The 24,027-nt window shown below is 45.2% G+C and overlaps 1 protein-coding gene across 2 annotated transcripts in view; it reads left to right on the top strand.

The window, feature by feature from the left end:
- LOC120979245 (putative tetratricopeptide repeat protein 41) overlaps positions 1-24,027 on the top strand; it is a 99,886-nt gene that overhangs the window by 19,822 nt on the left and 56,037 nt on the right. For both annotated transcript variants that reach the window (XM_040407887.1, XM_040407896.1), the window contains 2 exons: positions 12,689-13,584; positions 20,946-21,111. In XM_040407887.1, the coding sequence (XP_040263821.1) occupies positions 12,801-13,584; positions 20,946-21,111 (950 nt within the window). In that variant the 5' untranslated portion in view covers positions 12,689-12,800. The remainder of the gene's footprint in view (positions 1-12,688; positions 13,585-20,945; positions 21,112-24,027) is intronic.

The raw sequence follows: 24,027 nt of genomic DNA, 5'->3' as shown, positions 1-24,027 counted from the left end.
TTCTATGTGACCCCTGGGACTGATCTTCTGCAGGTCCACAGCATTAGATCTCTGTCTCACAGCTCAACTTCTCCCTTTGTTATTAACAGGGAGCAGAGCTGAGCATTTTTAGTCATGTCCCATCCTTTTACCTTAGAGGTAGGCTAGCTGGCACCCTGTATCCAGCACATGCCTCAGGTCCCATATCAAAGAATATATATGCACTAGAGTAGCAGAGCTGATGCTCCAATCTTTCTCTGACCCTAAGGGCTCATGCACACGACCCGCATACGGCGGGTCCGCAATACACGGGACACCGGCCGTGTGCACCCCACATCACGAATGTGGACTTGAATGGGTCCGCAAACCTGGAGATGCAGTGCGGAAGCACAGATCGGAACCCCATGGAAGCACTACGGAGTGCTTCCATGGTGTTTCTGGCCGTGCCTCCGCACCGCAAAAAAGTAGTGCATGCACTACTTTTTTGTGGTGGGGGCCGTCGGATGCGTATCGCGGACCCCTTTCAAGTGAATGGGTCCGCGATCCGCATGCGGCTGCCCCACGGTGGGTGAAAATGTAAATGTATTGGCACTTGGGTGTTTGGGGTGGCAATGGGCCCCTCATTGACACTGGGCCCGCGGCTGCCGACCCAAATGTCCCTATTATAATCCGCCATTGGAGTAAAAATCCACATTGACAATTTGATGTGTGAACATGACCAAAGGCTGAAGCCAAACTGAGACTTTTTGAAGTGCTACTGATTGAGTTTTCACAGCTGCAGTACTCAAGATTGCAAACACCACAGTGCAAAAATTTGGTGTAATTTGGCTCAGCTAGAATTAGAAAAGTCCACTGTGCCCATGTCTCCAAGGGGGGAGGGGGGGGGGGCAAAAAAGCTGCTGTCAGCTCCCCCAACCTTGGCTGAGAGCATTTTTCTCCATGTTCCCTTGTCCTATGAAATTGACTAAGGTCTAAATCACACAACTGTGCTCAGTCCGAAATACACCGGCCTCGTGTCGGACACATCTCCCGGGCCAATTGCGGCTCCCCTGAACTGACTGCATCATTGTGATTTATGATACAGTCATTTCCTACCTGATTGCGGGTCTATTGCACAGTGCTCACATGATGATGTGAGTACAGTACAATAGACCTGCGATCAGATAGGAACTGACTGCATCATAAATTACTACTATGCAGTCAGTTTAGGTATGGGAGATTTGGCTGATGCCCGACGCGTGATTCCTGGAGTGAGTCAGGTATAGGAGATTTGGCTGATGCCCGGCGCGTGATTCCTGGAGTGAGTCAGGTATAGGAGATTTGGCTGATGCCCGGTGCGTGATTCCTGGAGTGAGTGCGGTTAGGTGAATTAGCCCCAACACTTTTTATGGATAAAATTCATGCATATCAAAGTACCCCTACAGGTGCTTTTATGACCCCGTTCTAAATCCATAGATATTAATAGGGAGTTGTTTTTCCCTGTTGGAGCTAAATCAGCTTCCACTCTTCTGGGATGGCTTTCTAAAACATTTTGGAGGGTATCTGTGGGAATTTTTGCCCATTCATCCACAAGCTCATTTGTGAAGTCAGAAGCTGATGTTAGATGAGAGGGCCGGGCTCGTAATGTCATTCTGGTTCATCCCAAAGGTGTTGGATGGGGTTGTGGTCAGGTCTCTGTGTAGGCCAGTCAGGTTCTTTTCCATCAGACTCACCCAACCATGCCTTTATGCACTGGGACACAGTCATGCTGGAACAGAAAATGGTATTCCTCAAACTGTTCCCACAAAGCTTGAAGCATACAATTGTCCGAAATGTCTTGGTGTGCTGTAACATTAAAGGGAGTCTGTCACCACATTTGAGCATATTAGACTGATCAAATAGCGTTATATGTGCCAAAACGGTACCTTTGTTGTATCTAATGGAGTTTTCTTTCAGCCAAAAATGAACTTTTAAGATTCTGTAAATGCGCCCTCTCAAGTGCCCAGGGCGGCGTCTCAATCCTCCGAGCCCCAGGCAGCACCTCCTCAACGGCTCATAACCCTGCCCTCTGTGTGCCTCTGCCCGCCCGTTTACTCTCCTCCTCTCCTTTTCCACTGCGGCTGCGCTGTCAAATTCGTAGCGCAGGGTTATGAGCCGTTGAGGAGGTGCTGCCTGGGGCTCGGAGGATTGAGACGCCGCCCTGGGCACTTGAGAGGGCGCATTTACAGAATCTTAAAAGTTCATTTTTGGCTGAAAGAAAACTCCATTAGATACAACAAAGGTACCGTTTTTAAGTTCTGGGTGGCACATATAACGCTAATATGCTCAAATGTAGTGACAGACTCTCTTTAGGGCTGTTTCAGACGGGTGAGTCCATTGCGGGAATCACGCTCCGTGTGAGTGTGATCCTCCGCTCTGGAGTTGCAGGAGGGCACGGCATTATCATGATTTATAATGCTATGTGTCTCTGCATGACCTTGTTTCCACAGAATCATAGTGACATAAAGCTGTCAGTATGATTCTGTAGAAATAAGGTCAAGCAGAGACACATAGCATTATAAACCATGATAATGCCGTGCGCTCCTGCAAGTCCACAGAGGAGGATCACACTCACACATGGAGCGTGATTCCCGTAATGGACTCGCTCGTGTGAAACAGCCCTAAGATTTTCCTTCACTGGAACTAAGGAACCTAGGCCACTAAACTTTACAGTTGGCATAATGTAGTCAGGCAGGTAATGTTCTCCTGGTATTTGCAAAACCTAGACTCGTCTATCACCAGACTGCCAGAGTCCAGTGGCTGCATGCTTTAAACCACTCTATCTGACTTTTGGCATTGTGCTTGGACAATGTAAGGCTTTCACGCAGCTGCTCAGCCATGGAGCGCCTGGCATACAGTTTTTGTGCTTATGTTGATGCCAGAGGAGGTTTGGAATTGTGCAGTTACTGAGTCAGGAGAGCAATGGTGAATTTTATGCACTAAGCACCTCAGCACTCGTTGACCCTGCTCTGTTACTTTACGGTTGAGTTTCTGTGGTTCCTAAATGCGTATGCTTTGCAGCAATACCACTTACAGTTGATGGTGGAATATCTAGGAGGGAAGAAATTTCATGTACTGACTTGAGGTGGCATCCTATTACAGTACCACACCGGAATTCAAAAAGCTCTTTAGAGCAACTCATTCTTTCACAAATGTTTCTAAAGGCAGACTGCATGGCTAGTACTGGATTTTATACACCTGTGCCAATGGGACTGAATGAAACCTAAGTTCAGTGATTAACGGGGCTGTCCTGCCTTTAGTAGTCAGTAGTTACTGATTGTAGTCAGTGGCGTAGCTAGAAATGACTGGGCCCCACAGCAAATTTTTTAATGGGACCCCCCTCCCCCTGTAATTTTTTTCGCAACCCCTTCCTTTCATGCCGCCCCCATTCCTGTGGCTAGTAAAGATCTCTCTCTCAGACCAGGCCCGACAGCTGTTCCATCCGTCTATACTGCCACTGTATATAATTTAATTGTGTAATACTGTTCAGGGGGCCCTGACAAAATCTTTTAGTCCTTCTCCTCCTGGAGGGTCCCCTTCTGGGTCAGGGCCCCAAAGCTGCTGCTTCCCCTATAGCTACACCCCTGATCGTAGTTGATCATTTGGGTCCGACCCAACGTACCCCCATGAATCAGCTGTTCTGTGTAGCTCCTGGAAGTGTGGTGGAGGAAGCTCGCTACTACAGTGCTGCTCCCATTGACTACAGATATGCCTTCATATAAATTTTGTGAAAATGTTTAGTGTAAATGCTGTATGCCATGTGCAAATTGCCATTAAGCGGTCATCTGGGCTGACCATTCATGTTAATAGTCACCTTGCTGTAATCACACCCATTAATTGATGTTCCAAGGTTGGTGCAACTTCAACAGAAGCAGTCCCCCAGGCACCCCCACCTATAGCTCGTAGGCAATCAATTTCCTCTAATGACCTATCTTTTACAACTAATTTACCTCTCCATCAGACAGCTTGGGATCACGGGCTAATCCCTTATGTCTTAGTGTTACTGGCCTTTTCCCCCTGGGCTGTCCATCATGGTCCTAATCAATATAACTGTTAATTATAGATTGTGCTCTATGGGTTTATAATCATAACTGGATAGTCCAGAGATGCATTCACAGTTCTGCAGATAGTGATGTGCCTATAACGCACAGCACAGCTCGACTCCTAGTGCTATGATGGCTAACCTCCGGCACTCCAGCTGGGGTAAAACTACAACTCCCAAGATGCACACTTGCTTGACTGTTCTCAGAGCTCCATAGAAATGAATGGAGCATGCTGGGAGTCGTAGTTTCACCACAGCTGGAGTGCTGGAGGTTAGCCATCACTGTATAGTGTACTACACTGTATTAAATATTAGATTACAGTTTTCATTTGCAATAATGGAAATCACTAAACCAAGCTTCTGTACAGACACTGAACCAGCTGGGCATGCTGGGAGATTCAGAAGTGAAAGCGGTAGACCAATGTGAGCACTACTGCTCTGTTCAGAGAGGGGGCTCCAGGACCCTCTGTTCTTGGCATCACTGAGGGTTCCAGCAGTCAATTTCTAGTGATACTTTTTGTGGAAAACCTCTTTAATGTGCAAAAGGGAATAAGCGGCTGCCAGACACCTCTGGCAGCGGCTTATCTCATGTGGGAATAAAGTATCAGGGATATTGAAGTCCAACATGCCCTAACCTTCTTTCCCCTGACATCTGCCTTCATGGTAGATTCACGTAGCTCAAAAGAAATGGGAGAGTGCTTCATATTGGAATAGGTTAAGGGCTCTTTCACACGAGCGGATGCTGTGCGGGTAATGCTCAGTGTCTCTGCTGTCCGGAACGGAGCTTAGCTCTCTTTCACACAGCAGATTACCCGCACAGGATCTACTCGTGTGAAAGAGCCCTTAGAGTGATGATTATCTGGAGTTGCCACCTCACCCCTCCAGACACTGGACGCCATGAATATTGGATTCCTCCATTATTTTACTGAAACAGTAAAAAATGCTTGGAACAAACTTCCAGCAGATGTGGTAGGAAAAGCACCAGTCAGCAAATTTACACATGCCTAAGATAAACATTTCTTTACCATACACCCCCATACACTTGTATCATTGGCCAAACCCACCTTTTTCGGCAGGACTGACTGCCAATCTAATGTGTATAGAGAGGTCCTGATCCTCCCCCGACAGATAACGTTCCATCGAAGGATCGAGCAAATTGAAATCTTTCACCCCATTCTTTTGTTCTTCCAGGAGATAAGCTGCCATCAGAAGTTCCTGACAGTGGCTTCCTCCTCTTTCCACAGTGACAACACATGCATACTCAGCCGACCGAGCGTGTGTGTATTGGGGAGTCGGGAGAAATAGCAGTCGCTTGGGAGGCAGATATTTAAGATGCTTGGGCTTCTTGAGAGATGATAAAAAGAAAATAATATAAGTGCAGAATAGATGGGCCATGTGGTCTTTTTTCTGCCATCATTCTTCTATATGGTGCTTGTGTCCCGCAATGCCATGCCATGCCACAAAGCAGAGCAGGGACAGGGAAGTACTATCACAATGTATGGCTATGGAGAGGTGCCTCAGATAAACTACCGTGGAGAGACAAGCATGCATTCATGGTCTCTTCCTTTCTGGATGGCACACAGGGGAGAAGGGGATCCCATTCTTCCAATAGATAGGATCCTTAAAGTGGACTCGGCACCTATCAGACATTTAAGGTTACATACTCTATATCAGGGATGGTTGTAGTTTTACAACAGCTGGAGAGCCACAGGTTGGCGGCCATCCCTGCTCTAGATGAACAAAAGCATTGGGACACACCTATTAAAGGGGTTATGCTATGATTGATGTAAAAACTGAAAATCAGTCAAAATGTAGGACATGACAATTTCTAAAAGCTAGAACCAGCCCTGTACCTCACATGGATCCAGAGATCTCCAATTGTTCTGTTAGATTTATTTCAGACTGGCAGCTCAGGGTGTTTGTCCCTTTTGCTGCAGCTCTCTCCCTGTAACTATGGCAACCTCTAACAGACAATATGGCTGTGGACAATAGTGTGGTGGAAAAGAACAAACAGCAGGTGGCGCTATACATGTACATTTCATTGAATAGCTAATTAATTATACAAAATGTTTTATTACATGCAATTACAAAAGAATTTTTTTGTGATACAGCCCCCTTAACCCCTTAGGGACACATGACGTACCGGTACGGCATGTTTCCCAAGTCCTTAAGGACACATGACGTACCGGTACGTCATGGGTTTAAAACAAGATTGCGGCGCGGCGGGGGTTAATCATTCAGCGGGCATCCTGTCACAATCGGCGATCGCAGCAAACCGCAGGTCAATTCAGACCTGCGGTTTGCTGCGTTTCCGGTCCATTCGGGTCTCCGGTGACCCGATGAACCGGAAAAGGACTGTGATTGGTGGTGTGATTACACACCACCAATCACAGTCCGAGCATTTGGGAGAGGTGGTGCTGATGGCCGCTGTCCAGGGTGCTGATTGGTGCTGGAGAGAGACGGGAGATTCAAACTCCCATCGCTCCTCTCTCCCCTCCTCTTCCTGTTTCAGCACCTGCACCATGCAGCACCGTCCTCACCAGGCTCCTGCGATCCCCCCATCGGCACCCATCACCCTCCTGCACCCATCACCCTCCAGATAGGTTAGGGTCAGTGAGGGAGAGGCACCGTTAGGCAGGGATAGAAGAGAAAAGTTACTTAGGAAAAAAAAAAACCTTTGTCTAAATGTATTGTTTTTTAGCTTTGAGAACCTAGACCCCCCTTGCCCCCCCAGCCCCCGACTCCGAGAGCCCCAGTGAGGATGAGGATGATCCCACGTTCCTCTTGTCATCCGCATCCTCAACAGTTCGTTGTTCAGCACCCGGGCTCCTTTTTGGCTCGACCCAGTGGCTGGACGCCGGTCAGTGCAGCTGAGATGAGGACATTTTGGGGCCTCGTGCTGCACATGGGTCTAGTGCAAAAACCTAGTGTCAGGCAATACTGGAGTGGGGACGTCCTCTACCAGGCCCCACTCTACAGTACGGCCATGACACGCTCCCGGTTTGAGGCCGTCCGGAAATGTCTGCATTATTCAGATAATGCAGCATGTCCCCCCCGAGGTGATCCTGCCTATGACCGTCTGTATAAGATACAGCCGGTCATCGATCACTTCGGTGCCAAATTTGCGCAGGCCTACGTACATGGAAGGGAGGTCGCGGTTGATGAGTCTCTCGTTGCGTTCAAGGGGAGACTCAGTTTCCGCCAATACATTCCCACTAAGCGGGCGAGGTATGGCGTGAAGCTGTACAAAATTTGTGAGAGTACCTCAGGGTACACTTACAAATTTCGTGTGTACAAGGGGCGAGATTCCCGTATTCAACCCCCAGAATGTCCCCCTACTCTGGGTGTTAGCGGGAAACTCGTGTGGGACCTTATGTACCCACTGCTAAATAAGGGTTACCACTTGTACGTGGATAACTTTTAAACTAGCATTCCCTTGTTCAGGTCCCTTGCCGCCAGATCCACGTTCGCTTGTGGGACCTTGGGGAAAAATCAGCGCGGCCTCCCTGCCTACCCCCTCCAGGTACCTATCCCCAGGGGTGAGACCCGTTCCCTTACCAGTGGAAACCTGTTGCTGGTCAGGTATAAGGACAAGAGGGATGTCCTTGTACTGTCCACAATTCATGGTAACAGCACCACCCCCGTCTCTGTGCGAGGTACCGCGGCAACGGTCCTCAAGCCCGATTGTATCGTCGACTACAATCGATATATGGGAGGAGTTGATCTCTCTGATCAAGTCCTCAAGCAATATAATGCCATGCGCAAAACCCAGGCATGGTACAAAAAAGTTGCGGTCTACTTGGTACAGGTTGCCTTGTACAACGCTTTTGTACTATCCCGAAGCGCTGGCAGCACAGGGACATTCCTCCAATTCTATGAGGCAGTCCTTAAGGACCTGATTTTTTCAGACCGGAGTACCTCGGGAACTGGAGGCGCCCGAATCGTCCCTGGCCAACACTTTCCAGGTGTGGTCCCCCATACAGGAAAGAAGGGACGAACCCAAAAAAGATGCAGAGTATGTCACAAGAGGGGGATACGGAAGGACACCACCACTCAATGTGACACTTGCCCCGATCATCCGGGCCTCTGTGTTATGGATTGCTTCAGGGAGTATCACACTTCCATGGAGTACAAAATTTTTATAATCCCCAAGTTCCCCAACAGTCCCCTAGAGAACATAAAAAACTATGGCTCTCAGACTTTGGAGACACGGAAACAATTTTTTTTCCCCAAAAAATATTAGTTTTAGTGCAGGCATCCTCATGTTGTAAAACTATAACTCCCAGCATGCCCAGACAACCTACAGCCATCAGCAGGGCATGGTGGGAATTGTAGTTTTACATCTGGAGGTCCGCAGTTTGAGGATGCCTGCTTAGTGTCTCCAAAGTCTGAGAGCCATACATATTGGGCATCGCCGCGTCCGTAAAAATCTTCTCTATAAAAATAACATTTAACCCAACCCCCCCGGATGAACAGCGTTAAAAAAAAAAAGAAGCAATTTTTTGTCACCTAACATCACAAAAAGTGTAATAGCGAGCGATCAAAATGTCATATGCACCCCCAATTAGTGCCAATAAAACCGCCATCTCATCCCGCAAAAAAATGAGCCCCTACATTAGATAGTCGCCCAACAAAAAAAAAAAAACTGTAGCTCCCAGGCTATGGAGATAATAAAATTATTTTTTTGGGTTCCTAAAATGATAATATAGTATAAAATCTAAATAAATTTTAAAATATAGACATATTAGGTATCGCCGCGTCCGTAAGAATCTGCCCTATAAAAATAACATTTGACCAAACCCCTCAGATGAACAGCGTTAAAAATATAAAATAAAAACTGTGCCAAAACATCCATTTTTTGGCAAAATTTCCATTTGAATCCTTTTTTTCCGGTAATAAAGCAAGGGTTAACAGCCAAACAAAACTAAATATTTATTGCCCTGATTCTGTAGTTTGCAGAAACACCCCATATGTGGTTGTAAATGGCTATATAGCCACACGGCAGGGCATAGAACGAAGGGAACGCCATAAGGTTTCTGGAAGGCAGATTTTGATGGACTGGTTTATTTTCACCATGTCCCATTAGAAGCCCCCCCTGATGTAGCCTAGACTAGAAACTCCAAAAAAGTGACCCCCATCTAAGAAACTACACCCCTCAAGGTATTCAAAAGTTACTTTACAAACTTTGTTAACCTTTTAGGTGTTCCACAAAACTAAATAGCGAATGTAGAAACAATTTTAGAATTTAAATTTTTTGTTACCTTGCCTCAAAAAAGTGTAATATAGAGCAACGAAAAATCCTATTTACCCTAAAATAGTCCCAAAACAACAACCACCTTATCCTGTAGTTTCCTAGATGGGGTCACTTTTATGGAGTTTCTACTCTAGGGGTGCATCAGGGGGCTTGAAAGGGTACATGGTGTAAATAAACCAGTCCAGCAAAATCTGCCTTCCAAAAACCATATGGCGTTCCCCTTCTTCTATGTCCTGCCGTTTAGCCAAATAGTATTTTACGACCACATATGGGGTGTTTCTGAAAACTACAGAATCAGGGCAACCCATATTGAGTTTTGTTTGGCTGTTAACCCATTTTTTTTCCAGTAATAAAGTAAGGGTTAAAATGGAAAATGTTCCAAAAAATTGAAATTCCAAAATAGTTTTTCCATCTGCCATTAACTCTTGTGGAACACCTGAAGGGTTAACAAAGTTTGTAAACCCAGTTTTGAATACCTTGAGGGGTGTACTTTCTTAGATGGAGTCACTTTTTTGAAATTTCTATTCATGGGGTGCAACGGGGGGCTTGAAATGGGACATGGTATAAACAAAACCAGTCCTGCAAAATCTGCCTTGCAAAAACCATATGGCATTCCCCTCCTTCTATGTCCTCCCGTTTGGCCAAACAGTAGTTTACGAACACATATGGGGTGTTTCTGCAAACTAAAGAATCAGGGCAACCCATATTGAGTTTTGTTTGGCAATTAACCCTTGCTTTGTTCCTGGAAAAAATTTATTATATTGGAAAATTTTCCAAAAAAGAACTCTTAAATTTTATGTCCATTTGCCATGAAGTCTTGTGGAAGACCTAAAGGGTTAACAAAGTTTGTAAAATCAGTTTTGAATACCTTAAGGGGTGTAGTTTCTAAAATGGGGTCATTTTTGGATGGTTTCTATTACGTAAGCCTCACAAAGTGACTTCAGACCTGAACTGGTCCATAGAAAGTGGGATTTGGAAAATTTCAGAAAAATTTCAAAATTTGCTTTTAAACTTCTAAGCTATGTAACATCCCCAAAAAATAAAATATCATTCCCAAAATGATACAAACATGAAGTAGACATATGGGGAATGTAAAGTCATCACAATTTTTTGGGGTATTACTATGTATTACAGAAGTAGAGAACCTGAAACTTTGAAATTTGCAAATTTTTCAAAATTTTTGGTAAATTTTGTATTTTTTTTATGCAAAATTTTTTTACTTTTTTGACCCAATTTTAGCAGTGTCATGAAGTACAATATGTGACGAAAAAAACTATCTCAGAACAGCCTGGGTAAGTAAAAGCGTTTTAAAGTTATCAGCACTTAAAGTGACACTGGTCAGATTTGCAAAAAATGGCCTGGTCCTTAAGGTGAAATAGGGCTGTGTTCTTAAGGGGTTAAAGCGAACCTTTCACCTCATTTTCACTTTATAAACTAGCAACAGTACCTTATAGATTATCTTCAGTGTGTTCTTATACATGTTAGTGCCGCTTTCCTGCGCTGTTTATTGTTGAAAAAAATCGTCTTATAAAGTTCACATTTCCTGCTCCAACAGTCACGCTAGAAGTCAAGGGGGTAGCCCTTCCCTCACCTCTTGCTGTACCTCCCCTGCCCTAACCCCACCTCTATGCTCTGTAATTGACAGCCGGCTCAGTCGCCGGGACCGCGCTTGTGAATCCTGCGCATGCGCCGTCCTCCTCATTCGCCATCTGCGGCAAGTCTACAGTGATCACGTGGGGCACTTGGAGCCTGAAGATAGGGGAGCGCGCGCACGGGAGGGAGAGCAGACAGGCAGGCATCGCGTACGGCGCATGCGCGATTCTGTTACAGGATCGCGCTTGTGTCCGCAAGAAAGACGGGATCGCACGGCGAATGAGGAGGACGGCGCATGCGCAGGATTCACAAGCGCGGTCCCGGCGACTGAGCCGGCTGTCAATTACAGAGCATAGAGGCGGGGTTAGGGCAGGGGAGGTACAGCAAGAGGTGAGGGAAGGGCTACCCCCTTGACATCTAGCGTGACTGTTGGAGCAGGAAATGTGAACTTTATAAGACAATTTTTTTCAACAATAAACAGCGCAGGAAAGCGGCACTAACATGTATAAGAACACACTGAAGATGATCTATAAGGTACTGTTGCTAGTTTATAAAGTGAAAATGAGGTGAAAGGTTCGCTTTAAGTCATTGAATGCAGGTGTTTTATGCAGTCTGTCTTTACACACATTTGTGAAAGAATCACTCATTCTAAAGAGCTCTCTGAAATCCAGCGTGGTACTATAATAGGGTGTCACCACTGCAACAAGTCAGTTCATTGCTTTTCTTCCCTCCTAGATATTCCACGATTAACTGTGAGTGGTATTATTACAGAGTGGAAGCATGTAGGAATCACAGCAACTCAACCATGAAGTGGCAGACCACGTAAAGTCACAGAGCGGGGTCACCAAGTGCTGAGGTGATTAGGGCATAAAAATGCTCTGCTGACTGAAGAACTGTGGAGCTCCAAACCTTCTCTGGCATGAACATCAGTGTGGAAGAACCTTTTCATAGAGCCCCAAACTTCAACATTTACATGGTGTAATGGGCACAATGTGGGCATTAGTACTGTGAGGGGGCACAATCTGGGCATAACCACTGTCTGGTAGCACTTAGGGGAAAGTAATGCCCTAGATCACCCTGTTATACCATTGTGATGGCTCCCCTGCTGGGGATTATCTTACTCTGTAGGGAATTTTGTGGGGCCTGATGAGGATTTGGCAGTCGACAGTATTAAAAGAAGAATCAATGACTCTTCATAGAAAACTTTGCTATGTAAATGGTAGTACATAAGCCAAACACAATGCAGGTTAGTATGGCATAGACGATGGAGTAATATAATTACTGAATAACTGATTTCAGTCCTTATTCAATGGTAAATCTGTAATAGGAGAGTTAGCTGTCAACCACTGAGTAGAACCCCCACATAAGAGAGCAGAGATATAAATGCATAAATTACAAGTTTTCTGGAATATTCCCCATAAAACTATATCTCAGTCTGCTCAGCTCGTCCTGCTCTAGAACATGCTACCTGCATATTGCACTGCATTTCATGGTAACAGGTTCCCTTTAAATGTTCGGTGCCTTTGTCAAATATCCAAGGGGTGGTTGCATTGTGAATATATTAATGTGGACAGGCTTGAAAGAAGTAGCGCTGCCCAGCTTCTTCTTTAGTATGTTCATATCATATCCGGATAGGGAAGTAATGGGAGATACATGGGATTTCTCATGATTATAGCCAACATTTTAAAGTCTTACGTGAATGTTTATGGAGGGGTAAAGATGATTTGGCCACATCTCTTGTATCTAAGATGCAAAATGAATCTTTTATCCCAGTGTGACTGTATAACTTATTTTTTTTGCAGTTTTTTTTAGTCGATGAAGAATGTGAATAAGACTCTTTTCAAAGCCATAGTGATTCATATAACAACAGTGAACTGACCACCTGTCTTATTCGTGAAGGAATCACCACGTACCATGCCAAAGCCTACTACAAGGAAAGATCATCAGTATTATTTTACCAGCAGACCACCCATCCGGCCATATATATGTTCAACACCAAGAGATTTTCTAGAAGAGAGAAGCTATTTGGCTGAAGCAATATTCCCTCAGCTTGACCATCTCTGTTTCACAAGAGGGACTTCATTTCAACCCATTGATCTCAATTGGCCAAAAGAAAATAGATCTGATAATGTGGATTTCAAGTCACATGTGCATCATCATATAACACGCGAGCAATTAAAGCTGAGTTTGGATCATATTAACAGTTCGGCCCCCTTTCTTATATGTATACTTGGTCATACCTATGGGGACTGTGTGCAAGAGAGCCAGACCCAAGTATCCTCTGATTCTGCTGCTGATGGTTTATCAGACGTAGAGCAGAATCTTCTAGTGGCAGCTAATGGGGGCTACCCTTGGGTCTTAGAGGGAAGTAACAAGTCTTGTAGCTTCACAGAACTTGAGGTCATTCAAGCTTTACTTTTGCAGGATACTCGGTCTCAGTACTTCTACTTTAGAGACTATCAGTATCTAGAAGATAAATTACAGCAGGCTAATGACAAGTGGAGTGTCCTATCATCTTTTGCAAGTGAAAATGAAGTGGAAGAACTGAAGATATGGGAACTTAAGGTCAGCATTGTGGACAGAGGATTACCTGTGAGGTTTTTCAAGACAAAAGAAGATCTTGGGACTCTGGTTCTTAGAGACTGGTGTGATGTCATTGAGAAACTATATCCCCTCAGCACCACACCTGTAAATATAGGTCAGTCATATACTCATATTTGTATATATGTAAAAGGTCTAAGACGTACAGTACAATCCATTTATTCTAGTAGATGCCAGCTGTAAGTACTTAGAATACTAAAGGTGCTCATACATTAGATGAACGTCAGCCAAACACACTGATTTTGACAGGACTAGTTGACCATTTAGTAAGGTGTTTGGCAGTGGGTTATTCCCCCTCTCCCTATTGAGAGCACATGTATGAGATGCTGAGCACGTGTGTGTGGGGGGGTTGGCGACCTATGGTCACCTTAAGGCCTCCTGCACACGACCGTATGGCTTTTTCAGTGTATTGCGGTCCGTTTTTTACGGATCCATTGTTCCATTTTTTGTTTCCGTTGTGTTTCCTTTTCCGTTCCGTTTTTCCGTATGGCATATAAAGTATACAGTAATTACATAGAAAAAATTGGGCTGGGCATAAAATTTCCAATATATGGTTCCACAAAAACGGAACGGATACAGAAGACATACGGAGTACATTACGTATGTGTTCCGTTTTTTGCTGACCCATTGACTTGAATGGAGCCACGGAACGTGATTTGCGGGCAATAATAGGACATGTTCTATCTTTCAACGGATATACGGAAACGAGATGCATACAGAGTACATTCAGTTTTTTTTTTCCGGAACTATTGAAATGAATGGTTCCGTATACGGAACGCAAAAAATGGCCCGTAAACGGGGAAAAAAACGGTCGTGTGCAGGCCTAAAGCATACTTTGTAAAAATCTCCACGTAACTTGACATGTGGTGTGGATTTTAAATCCAGGACATGCTTGTGGATAGCTGCTGCTGATTTCACTATTTACAATGCACACTATAAAATTGGCGACAAATCCGTAGTGTTTCCAGACTGAAAACGACAGTGGATTTCAGCCAGATTCACTGAAGAAATATCCAGCACACCCGCCACGTGTGTCAGTACCCTATGAATTCAGTTAAATGGACTTGTGTTCTTGCGCTCATATGAACTGTCACTGCTCCACTTCCAGAAATTTCCAGGCTAATAATGACATCATAGCCACTCTTCGTTTTTGGGGAAGACCTTTTAATGAGAGCGATTCAGTTAACAGTCACAGATTAGCCCTCAGGACGTAGAAGAGAGGGATTAAAGGGATTGTCACTAGTGGTCATGGGAAATCGGGAAATATATTCACACAGTCAGTGCTACTACCAGTAATAGGGGGAATAAGAGCATTGATTGGCTGCTGCATGCTTTCCATATGATTGCATAATGTAGGTGTCCATACCGGAAACACTGCTGTGCTAATAACCCTTAAAATTGATTTCCCTGTGTTATTCAAATACAGCTTAACCACCTCCGGACCGCCTAACGCAGGATCGCGTTCCGGAGGTGGCAGCGCTGCGCACAGTCACGCATATATGCGTCATCTTGCGAGACGCGAGACTTCCTGTGAACGCGCGCACACAGGCGCGCGCGCTCACAGGAACGGAAGGTAAGAGAGTTGATCTCCAGCCTGCCAGCGGCGATCGTTCGCTGGCAGGCTGGAGATGTGTTTTTTTTAACCCCTAACAGGTATATTAGACGCTGTTTTAATAACAGCGTCTAATATACCTGCTACCTGGTCCTCTGGCGGTCCCCTTTGTTTGGATCGACCACCAGAGGACACAGGTAGCTCAGTAAAGTACCACCAAGCACCACTACACTACACTACACCCCCCCCCGTCACTTATTAACCCCTTATTAGCCCCTGATCACCCCATATAGACTCCCTGATCACCCCCCTGTCATTGATTACCCCCCTGTCATTGATCACCCCCTGTAAAGCTCCATTCAGACGTCCGCATGATTTTTACGGATCCACTGATAGATGGATCGGATCCGCAAAACGCATCCGGACGTCTGAATGAAGCCTTACAGGGGCGTGATCAATGACTGTGGTGATCACCCCATATAGACTCCCTGATCACCCCCCTGTCATTGATTACCCCCCTGTCATTGATTACCCCCCTGTAAAGCTCCATTCAGACGTCCGCATGATTTTTACGGATCCACTGATAGATGGATCGGATCCGCAAAACGCATCCGGACGTCTGAATGAAGCCTTACAGGGGCATGATCAATGACTGTGGTGATCACCCCATATAGACTCCCTGATCACCCCCCTGTAAAGCTCCATTCAGATGTCCGCATGATTTTTACGGATGCACTGATAGATGGATCGGATCCGCAAAACGCATCCGGACGTCTGAATGAAGCCTTACAGGGGCATGATCAATGACTGTGGTGATCACCCCATATAGACTCCCTGATCACCCCCCTGTCATTGATTACCCCCCTGTAAAGCTCCATTCAGATGTCCGCATGATTTTTACGGATGCACTGATAGATGGATCGGATCCGCAAAACGCATCCGGACGTCTGAATGAAGCCTTTCAGGGGCGTGATCAATGACTGTGGTGATCACCCCATATAGACTCTCTGATCACCCCCCTGTCATTGATTACCCCCCTGTAAAGCTCCATTCAGACGTCCGCATGATTTTTACGGATCCACTGATAGATGGATCGGATCCGCAAAACGCATCCGGACGTCTGAATGAAGCCTTACAGGGGCGTGATCAATGACTGTGGTGATCACCCCATATAGACTCCCTGATCACCCCCCTGTCATTGATTACCCCCCTGTAAAGCTCCATTCATATGTCCGCATGATTTTTACGGATGCACTGATAGATGGATCGGATCCGCAAAACGCATCCGGACGTCTGAATGAAGCCTTACAGGGGCATGATCAATGACTGTGGTTATCACCCCATATAGACTCCCTGATCACCCCCCTGTCATTGATTACCCCCCTGTAAAGCTCCATTCAGACGTCCGCATGATTTTTACGGATCCACTGATAGATGGATCGAAACCGCAAAACGCATCCGGACGTCTGAATGAAGCCTTACAGGGGCGTGATCAATGACTGTGGTGATCACCCCATATAGACTCCCTGATCACCCCCCTGTCATTGATTACCCCCCTGTAAAGCTCCATTCAGATGTCCGCATGATTTTTACGGATGCACTGATAGATGGATCGGATCCGCAAAACGCATACGGACGTCTGAATGAAGCCTTACACGGGCGTGATCAATGACTGTGGTTATCACCCCATATAGACTCCCTGATCACCCCCCTGTCATTGATCACCCCCCTGTCATTGATCACCCCCCTGTCATTGATCACCCCCCCCTGTCATTGATCACCCCCCCCTGTCATTGATCACCCCCCCCTGTCATTGATCACCCCCCCCTGTCATTGATCACCCCCCCTGTCATTGATCACCCTCTGTAAGGCTCCATTCAGACATTTTTTTGGCCCAAGTTAGCGGAATTATTTTTTTTTTTTCTTACAAAGTCTCATATTCCACTAACTTGTGTCAAAAAATAAAATCTCACATGAACTCACCATACCCCTCACGGAATCCAAATGCGTAAAATTTTTTAGACATTTATATTCCAGACTTCTTCTCACGCTTTAGGGCCCCTAGAATGCCAGGGCAGTATAAATACCCCACATGTGACCCCATTTCGGAAAGAAGACACCCCCAGGTATTTCGTGAGGGGCATATTGAGTCCATGAAAGATTGAAATTTTTGTCCCAAGTTAGCGGAAAGGGAGACTTTGTGAGAAAAAAATTAAAAATATCAATTTCCGCTAACTTGTGCCAAAAAAAAAAAATTTCGATGAACTCGCCATGCCCCTCATTGAATACCTTGGGGTGTCTTCTTTCCAAAATGGGGTCACATGTGGGGTATTTATACTGCCCTGGCATTCTAGGGGCCCCAAAGCGTGAGAAGAAGTCTGGTATCCAAATGTCTAAAAATGCCCTCCTAAAAGGAATTTGGGCCCCTTTGCGCATCTAGGCTGCAAAAAAGTGTCACACATCTGGTATCGCCGTACTCAGGAGAAGTTGGGGAATGTGTTTTGGGGTGTCATTTTACATATACCTATGCTGGGTGAGAGAAATATCTTGGTCAAATGCCAACTTTGTATAAAAAAAATGGGAAAAGTTGTCTTTTGCCAAGATATTTCTCTCACCCAGCAAGGGTATATGTAAAATGACACCCCAAAACACATTCCCCACCTTCTCCTGAATACGGCGATACCACATGTGTGACACTTTTTTGCAGCCTAGGTGGGCAAAGGGGCCCACATTCCAAAGAGCACCTTTAGGATTTCACAGGTCATTTACCTACTTACCACACATTAGGGCCCCTGGAAAATGCCAGGGCAGTATAACTACCCCACAAGTGACCCCATTTTGGAAAGAAGACACCCCAAGGTATTCCGTGAGGGGCATGGCGAGTTCCTAGAATTTTTTATTTTTTGTCACAAGTTAGTGGAAAATGCTGATTTTTTTTTTTGATTTTTTTTTTTCATACAAAGTCTCATATTCCACTAACTTGTGACAAAAAATAAAAACTTCCATGAACTCACTATGCCCATCAGCGAATACCTTGGGGTCTCTTCTTTCCAAAATGGGGTCACTTGTGGGGTAGTTATACTGCCCTGGCATTCTAGGGGCCCAAATGTGTGGTAAGGAGTTTGAAATCAAATTCTGTAAAAAATGACCTGTGAAATCCTAAAGGTGCTCTTTGGAATATGGGCCCCTTTGCCCACCTAGGCTGCAAAAAAGTGTCACACATCTGGTATCTCCGTACTCAGGAGAAGTTGGGGAATGTGTTTTGGGGTGTCATTTTACATATACCCATGCTGGGTGAGAGAAATATCTTGGCAAAAGACAACTTTTCCCATTTTTTTATACAAAGTTGGCATTTGACCAAGATATTTATCTCACCCAGCATGGGTATATGTAAAAAGACACCCCAAAACACATTCCTCAACTTCTCCTGAATACAGAGATACCAGATGTGTGACACTTTTTTGCAGCCTAGGTGGGCAAAGGGGCCCATATTCCAAAGAGCACCTTTCGGATTTCACAGGTCATTTTTTACAGAATTTGATTTCAAACTCCTTACCACACATTTGGGCCCCTAGAATGCCAGGGCAGTATAACTACCCCACAAGTGACCCCATTTTGGAAAGAAGAGACCCCAAGGTATTCGCTGATGGGCATAGTGAGTTCATAGAAGTTTTTATTTTTTGTCACAAGTTAGTGGAATATGAGACTTTGTAAGAAAAGAAAAAAAATAAAAATCATCATTTTCCGCTAACTTGTGACAAAAAATAAAAAGTTCTATGAACTCACTATGCCCATCAGCGAATACCTTAGGGTGTGTACTTTCCGAAATAGGGTCATTTGTGGGGTGTAGAACCTCAGGAAACATGACAGGTGCTCAGAAAGTCAGAGCTGCTTCAAAAAGTGGAAATTCACATTTTTGTACCATAGTTTGTAAACGCTATAACTTTTACCCAAACCATTTTTTTTTTACCCAAACATTTTTTTTTTATCAAAGACATGTAGAACAATAAATTTAGAGCAAAATTTCTATATGGATCTCGTTTTTTTTTCAAAATTTTACAACTGAAAGTGAAAAATGTCATTTTTTTGCAAAAAAATCGTTAAATTTCGATTAATAACAAAAAAAGTAAAAATGTCAGCAGCAATGAAATACCACCAAATGAAAGCTCTATTAGTGAGAAGAAAAGGAGGTAAAATTCATTTGGGTGGTAAGTTGCATGACCGAGCAATAAACGGTGAAAGTAGTGTAGGTCAGAAGTGTAAAAAGTGGCCTGGTCTTTCAGGGTGTTTAAGCACTGGGGGCTGAGGTGGTTAAAGGGCTTCTGTCACCCCACTAAACTAATTTTTTTTTTTTTGTGTACTTATAATCCCTATCGTGCCATATTGCCATACATTATGTTATTAAAAATTTTCGTTCAGTAGATTTAGCAAAAAACGTACTTTTATGATATGCTAATTACCTTTCTACCAGCAAGTAGGGCGTCTACTTGCTGGTAGCAGCCGCAGAAAACCGCCCCCTCCTCTGGTTGATTGACAGGGCCAGCCGCGATCTCCTCCCCCGACTGGCCCTGTCAGCATTTCAAAAATCGCGCGCCTGTGTTGATTCGGCGCAGGCGCTCTGAGATAAGGAGGCTCGCCTCCTCAGCACTCCCTCAGTGCGCCTGCGCCGATGACGTCTTCTCTTTCGGTGATGTCATCGGCGCAGGCGCACTGAGGGAATTCTGAGGAGGCGAGCCTCCTTATCTCAGAGCGTCTGCGCCGAATGAACACAGGCGCGCGATTTTTTAAATGCTGACAGGGCCGGCCCGAGGAGGAGATCGCGGCTGGCCCTGTCAATCAACAAGAGGAGGGGGCGGATTTCTGCGGCTGCTACCAGCAAGTAGACGCCCTACTTGCTGGTAGAAAGGTAATTAGCATATCATAAAAGTACGTTTTTTGCTAAATCTACTGAACGGAAATTATTAATAACATGATGTATGGCAATATGGCAGGATAGGGATTATAAGTATACAAAAAATAAATAAATAGTTTAGTGGGGTGACAGAAGCCCTTTAAGCTAGGCTTTATTATCATTCCATTAAAAATGCCTTATCAACTTTGCTGCTACTATAAAACACAGTGGAGGAGACTTATCAAAACTGTTATAAAGGAAAACTGACTTAGTTGCTCATAGCAGATTCCACCTTTGATGTTTCAGAGCTTCTTTGAAAGGTGGAATCTGATTTGTTGCTATGGACAACTAAGCCAGTTTTCCTTTACACCAGTTTTGATAAATCTCCCCAAAGCCTCTTTCAGACTAGCATGTCCTGTGCGGGATTCACTCTCCGTGTGTGGGTGTCATTTCCTGTTATGAACACTGCTCGTTTTGCAGCAGCGTGTGGCATTATAATGCTTTATAATGCTGTGTGTCTCTGCATGACCTTACTTCTACAGTATTACACTGACAGCTTTATGTACATAGAATTCAGTAGTTACAGGTCACGCAGAGACACACAGCATTATAAATCATTATAATGCCATGCCCTTCTGCAAAACAAGCAGTGTCCATAACAGGAAATCACGCTCACACACTGAATGGGATTTCCGCACAGGACACGCTCGTCTGAAAGAGGCCTAAGTGAATTTGTTTCGGGTTCGCCCCAGATTTCACCCTCTGTTGCATTAGTTCACTGACCACAGTTTTCTAGAAATCCTGTCCATGTATTTCCCAGCCCTGTGCATTTTGTTCTACATGCTATGAAATATTCAAGTTTTTGATGTATTACAGTTCAGCACAAGGTAGGTAATGCTGGTCCTTGCATCTAATCAGGGAGCAGAGTTTGCACATTTTGATAAGCTTTTCCATGCTTTAGGCTGGAATTATTTGTCTGGCAGCGAGATAATGTTCCTTACTATGTGTATTTAAGGTCATGAACACAACCTTGCACAAGCCTACCACCAAGCATACGCTGAACGTCTTTGCAAAGAGTTTGTGGCCTCACAAGGGTTAAACAAGCTCTTCACGGTTTTGGATACGTTTGCATGTGGGCACCTGACAAATGAACAGACAGATAGTGCCAGTGCATCTTCAAGGTGGGTATCTTGCACTGAAAGAAGCCTTCATCTCACTGATTTTTTTTACCTGCTTTTTCTGAGGGAATTTATCATGAGGGGGATTTTTTAATTCGTTTTTTTTTTTGCATTGACAACATTTTTGCCATATTTATCAAACATCTCACCAGGGACGTTGCTAGGGTCTCAAAAGATCCGGGGCCCAAGCCCCAATGCATATAGCCCAATTCCCCAAGTCAACCCCCCAACCAAACCCCCGGACACTCTAGCACAGTGATGGTGAACCTTTTAGAGACTGAGTGCCCAAAATGTAACCCAAAACCATCTTATTTATTGCAAAGTGCCCACACAGCAATTTACCCTGAATACTACAGTCCAATATAGTATATCTTCCATGTACTTTATCCCTTAGCTATAACAGCCTGCCTACATTCAGTGCGCTGCCTGTGCAGTTCATAGCGCGTCCTGCGCTGATGAATGGCAGGAAAAGTCTAAGGCATATTGGTACACCATAGACTTTTTCTAGGGTGGGGGTGCCCACAAAGAGGGCTCTGAGTGCCGCCTCTGGCATCCGTGCCATAGGTTTGCCACTACTGTTCTAGCACTAAAGACATTTTACTGTACTTGCTATACCTCTCACATACAGGCCTCCCAGGTGACGTCTCCTCTGATGTACATCTTCTCTGTCATCATCTTCTCCATTCGGTCCGGACAACTTCTTTCAGCTGCTTCTCGTCTCTGCAGAGTTTGACACACAGACATCTTAGCTTCCTCACTTTTCTATCCTGGAGACCCAACAGTGTTATCCTGCTGCTCGCTGTGCTCCCCAATACCCCCAAATACTATCCTGAAGAAAAATTTGTGCCATACAGATAGTCCCCGCCCATAGTAATAGTGCCCCTCAAAGTCCCACCAATAGAAATTCTCTTCTAGAATGCCCTCATTAGTAATACTGCCCCTTACAGTTATTATGCTCCCCAAGAGTGCCTCCATTAGTAGAAAAGCCCTCCAGTATTAATCATGCCCTCACAGAGTACAAATAAGGCTCCCTATTGTTCCACCAGTGGTAATAAAGCTCTCTGCAGACCCCTCAGTAGTAATAAGGCCCCCCATAGTGCTCTTAGTAGAAATAAGGCGGATCTATAAGTCACTCCAATAGACCCCCCAGTAGTAACAACACCTAATGTCCCCTGTATTTAAAATGCCCCTACATTGCTCCCAGTATTTATACTGCCCCCTACTGTTATAATGCTTGCCCTGAAGTGCCCCCTGTAGTTATATTCCTCCCTTTAGTGTCCTCAGAAATGATAATTCCTCAGCCCCTCCACCATACAGTCCTATCTAAATAACATTATTTCCCTCCCTCCGCCATAGAGTGCCATGTAAATAACATCGCACCATCTCTCCTGCCCCCTCCAAAATACAGTCTCAGGTAAATAACACAACTCCCCTTCCTTCAGCCTCTTCAATATACAGTAAATAACATCAACCCCTCCCCAGCCGCCTTCAACATACAGTCCCATGTAAATAACATCACCCCCTCCCCAGCCACCTCCAACATGCAATCCCATGTAAAGAACATCACCTCCTCAACATTCAGTCCCATGTAAATAACATCACTCCCTCCCACATCAACCTTTAAAATACAGTCCCATGTAGATAACATCAGCCTGCCCCAGCCACCTCCAACATGCAGTCCCATGTAAATAACATCACTCCAACATACAGTCCCATGTAAATAACATCCCTCCCTGGCCCTAACATATAATCCCAGTTAAATAACCACAATTCCCAGCATTACTTTAGCAGACCTCACCACAGCTTCTTCCCCAGGACTTCTCCTCTTGACTGCTGAGCACTATCCTCTCCTGCACTGGTCACATGATAGTATCATCATCGCAGGTCCTTCTCAACCACTGCCTTCAGCATTGATCACATGGACTGTGATGTCATCACAGGTCCTTCAGCTCTTCTAGTGCATTAGATTCAATTGCATTTAGGGTGGCCACTGGCTTCACCCCAGAAAGCTACGCCCCCAAATTGCTAAGCCACATGGAAAACCACACCCCGCTCCATGAAGCCACGCCCCCATCGCCTGCCAAAAAAATAGGGTGGGGGAGAGAACTTTCACATGGGAAGGTGAGCTGGGGCAGCCCGGGGTGCTTCTCTCCCCCTCTGTCAGCCACAGGGAGCCATGTCTGCGGGCTCAAGTGACTGACTGGAGGTGAGAGAAGCCTGTTAGTCAGTCAGTTTGTAGTTGTAGCTCACGCTCAGATAGCTCAATGCTGCTGCCTGAGTGTGAGCTACTGAAAAGGAGGACATCCCTGCATCCGTCCAGGCCCCATGCCCGGACGGAGGACAGGGAGTCTGAAAGCCGGATTGTCAGGCCTAAAACCGGCCACCCTATTTGTATTGCCGTCCTGAGAACGACAATACAATTGTATCTATCTGGCAGGCAGTACATTCGGGGCCTGGGAAAAAACATCTGGGTCCCAGGTCCAGAATGTTTTAACCTAGCAACCAGTGGTGTACATAGAGAAGTAAGGACCCCATAGCGAGAATCAAACCAGGCCCCCCTCACAGGACAGAAGGGTTTCTGCCATTTTTCCACTGCCTCATTTGCAGTGGAATCCACTGCCTCATGAATCCGGTGACATATTTTATCGGAGGAAACGCGTTGGGATAACAGATTATCTCTCTTTTGGCTGTGCTGACACTGGGAGAATATTTTTCAGGGCCAGGATAACAGGGATAGCCATCGATAAGTGGGGTCGCTCCCTTGGGGGTGATTCTCCCGCATATAGGCGGGAGACCTCTCCGCTTTTAGGCAGGGCCTCACTGGTTGGCTAGGGACATTAGTTCTCCCAGCTACCTACCCGTCCTGCATAAGGAGAGCCGGTGACTACATCACTTTTCTATGATACCTGCAGTGAATAT

Source organism: Bufo bufo, chromosome 1 (assembly GCF_905171765.1).
Source record: "Bufo bufo chromosome 1, aBufBuf1.1, whole genome shotgun sequence".
NCBI classification, from domain to species: domain Eukaryota; kingdom Metazoa; phylum Chordata; class Amphibia; order Anura; family Bufonidae; genus Bufo; species Bufo bufo.
This window is presented reverse-complemented; position numbering and strand designations above follow the sequence as displayed.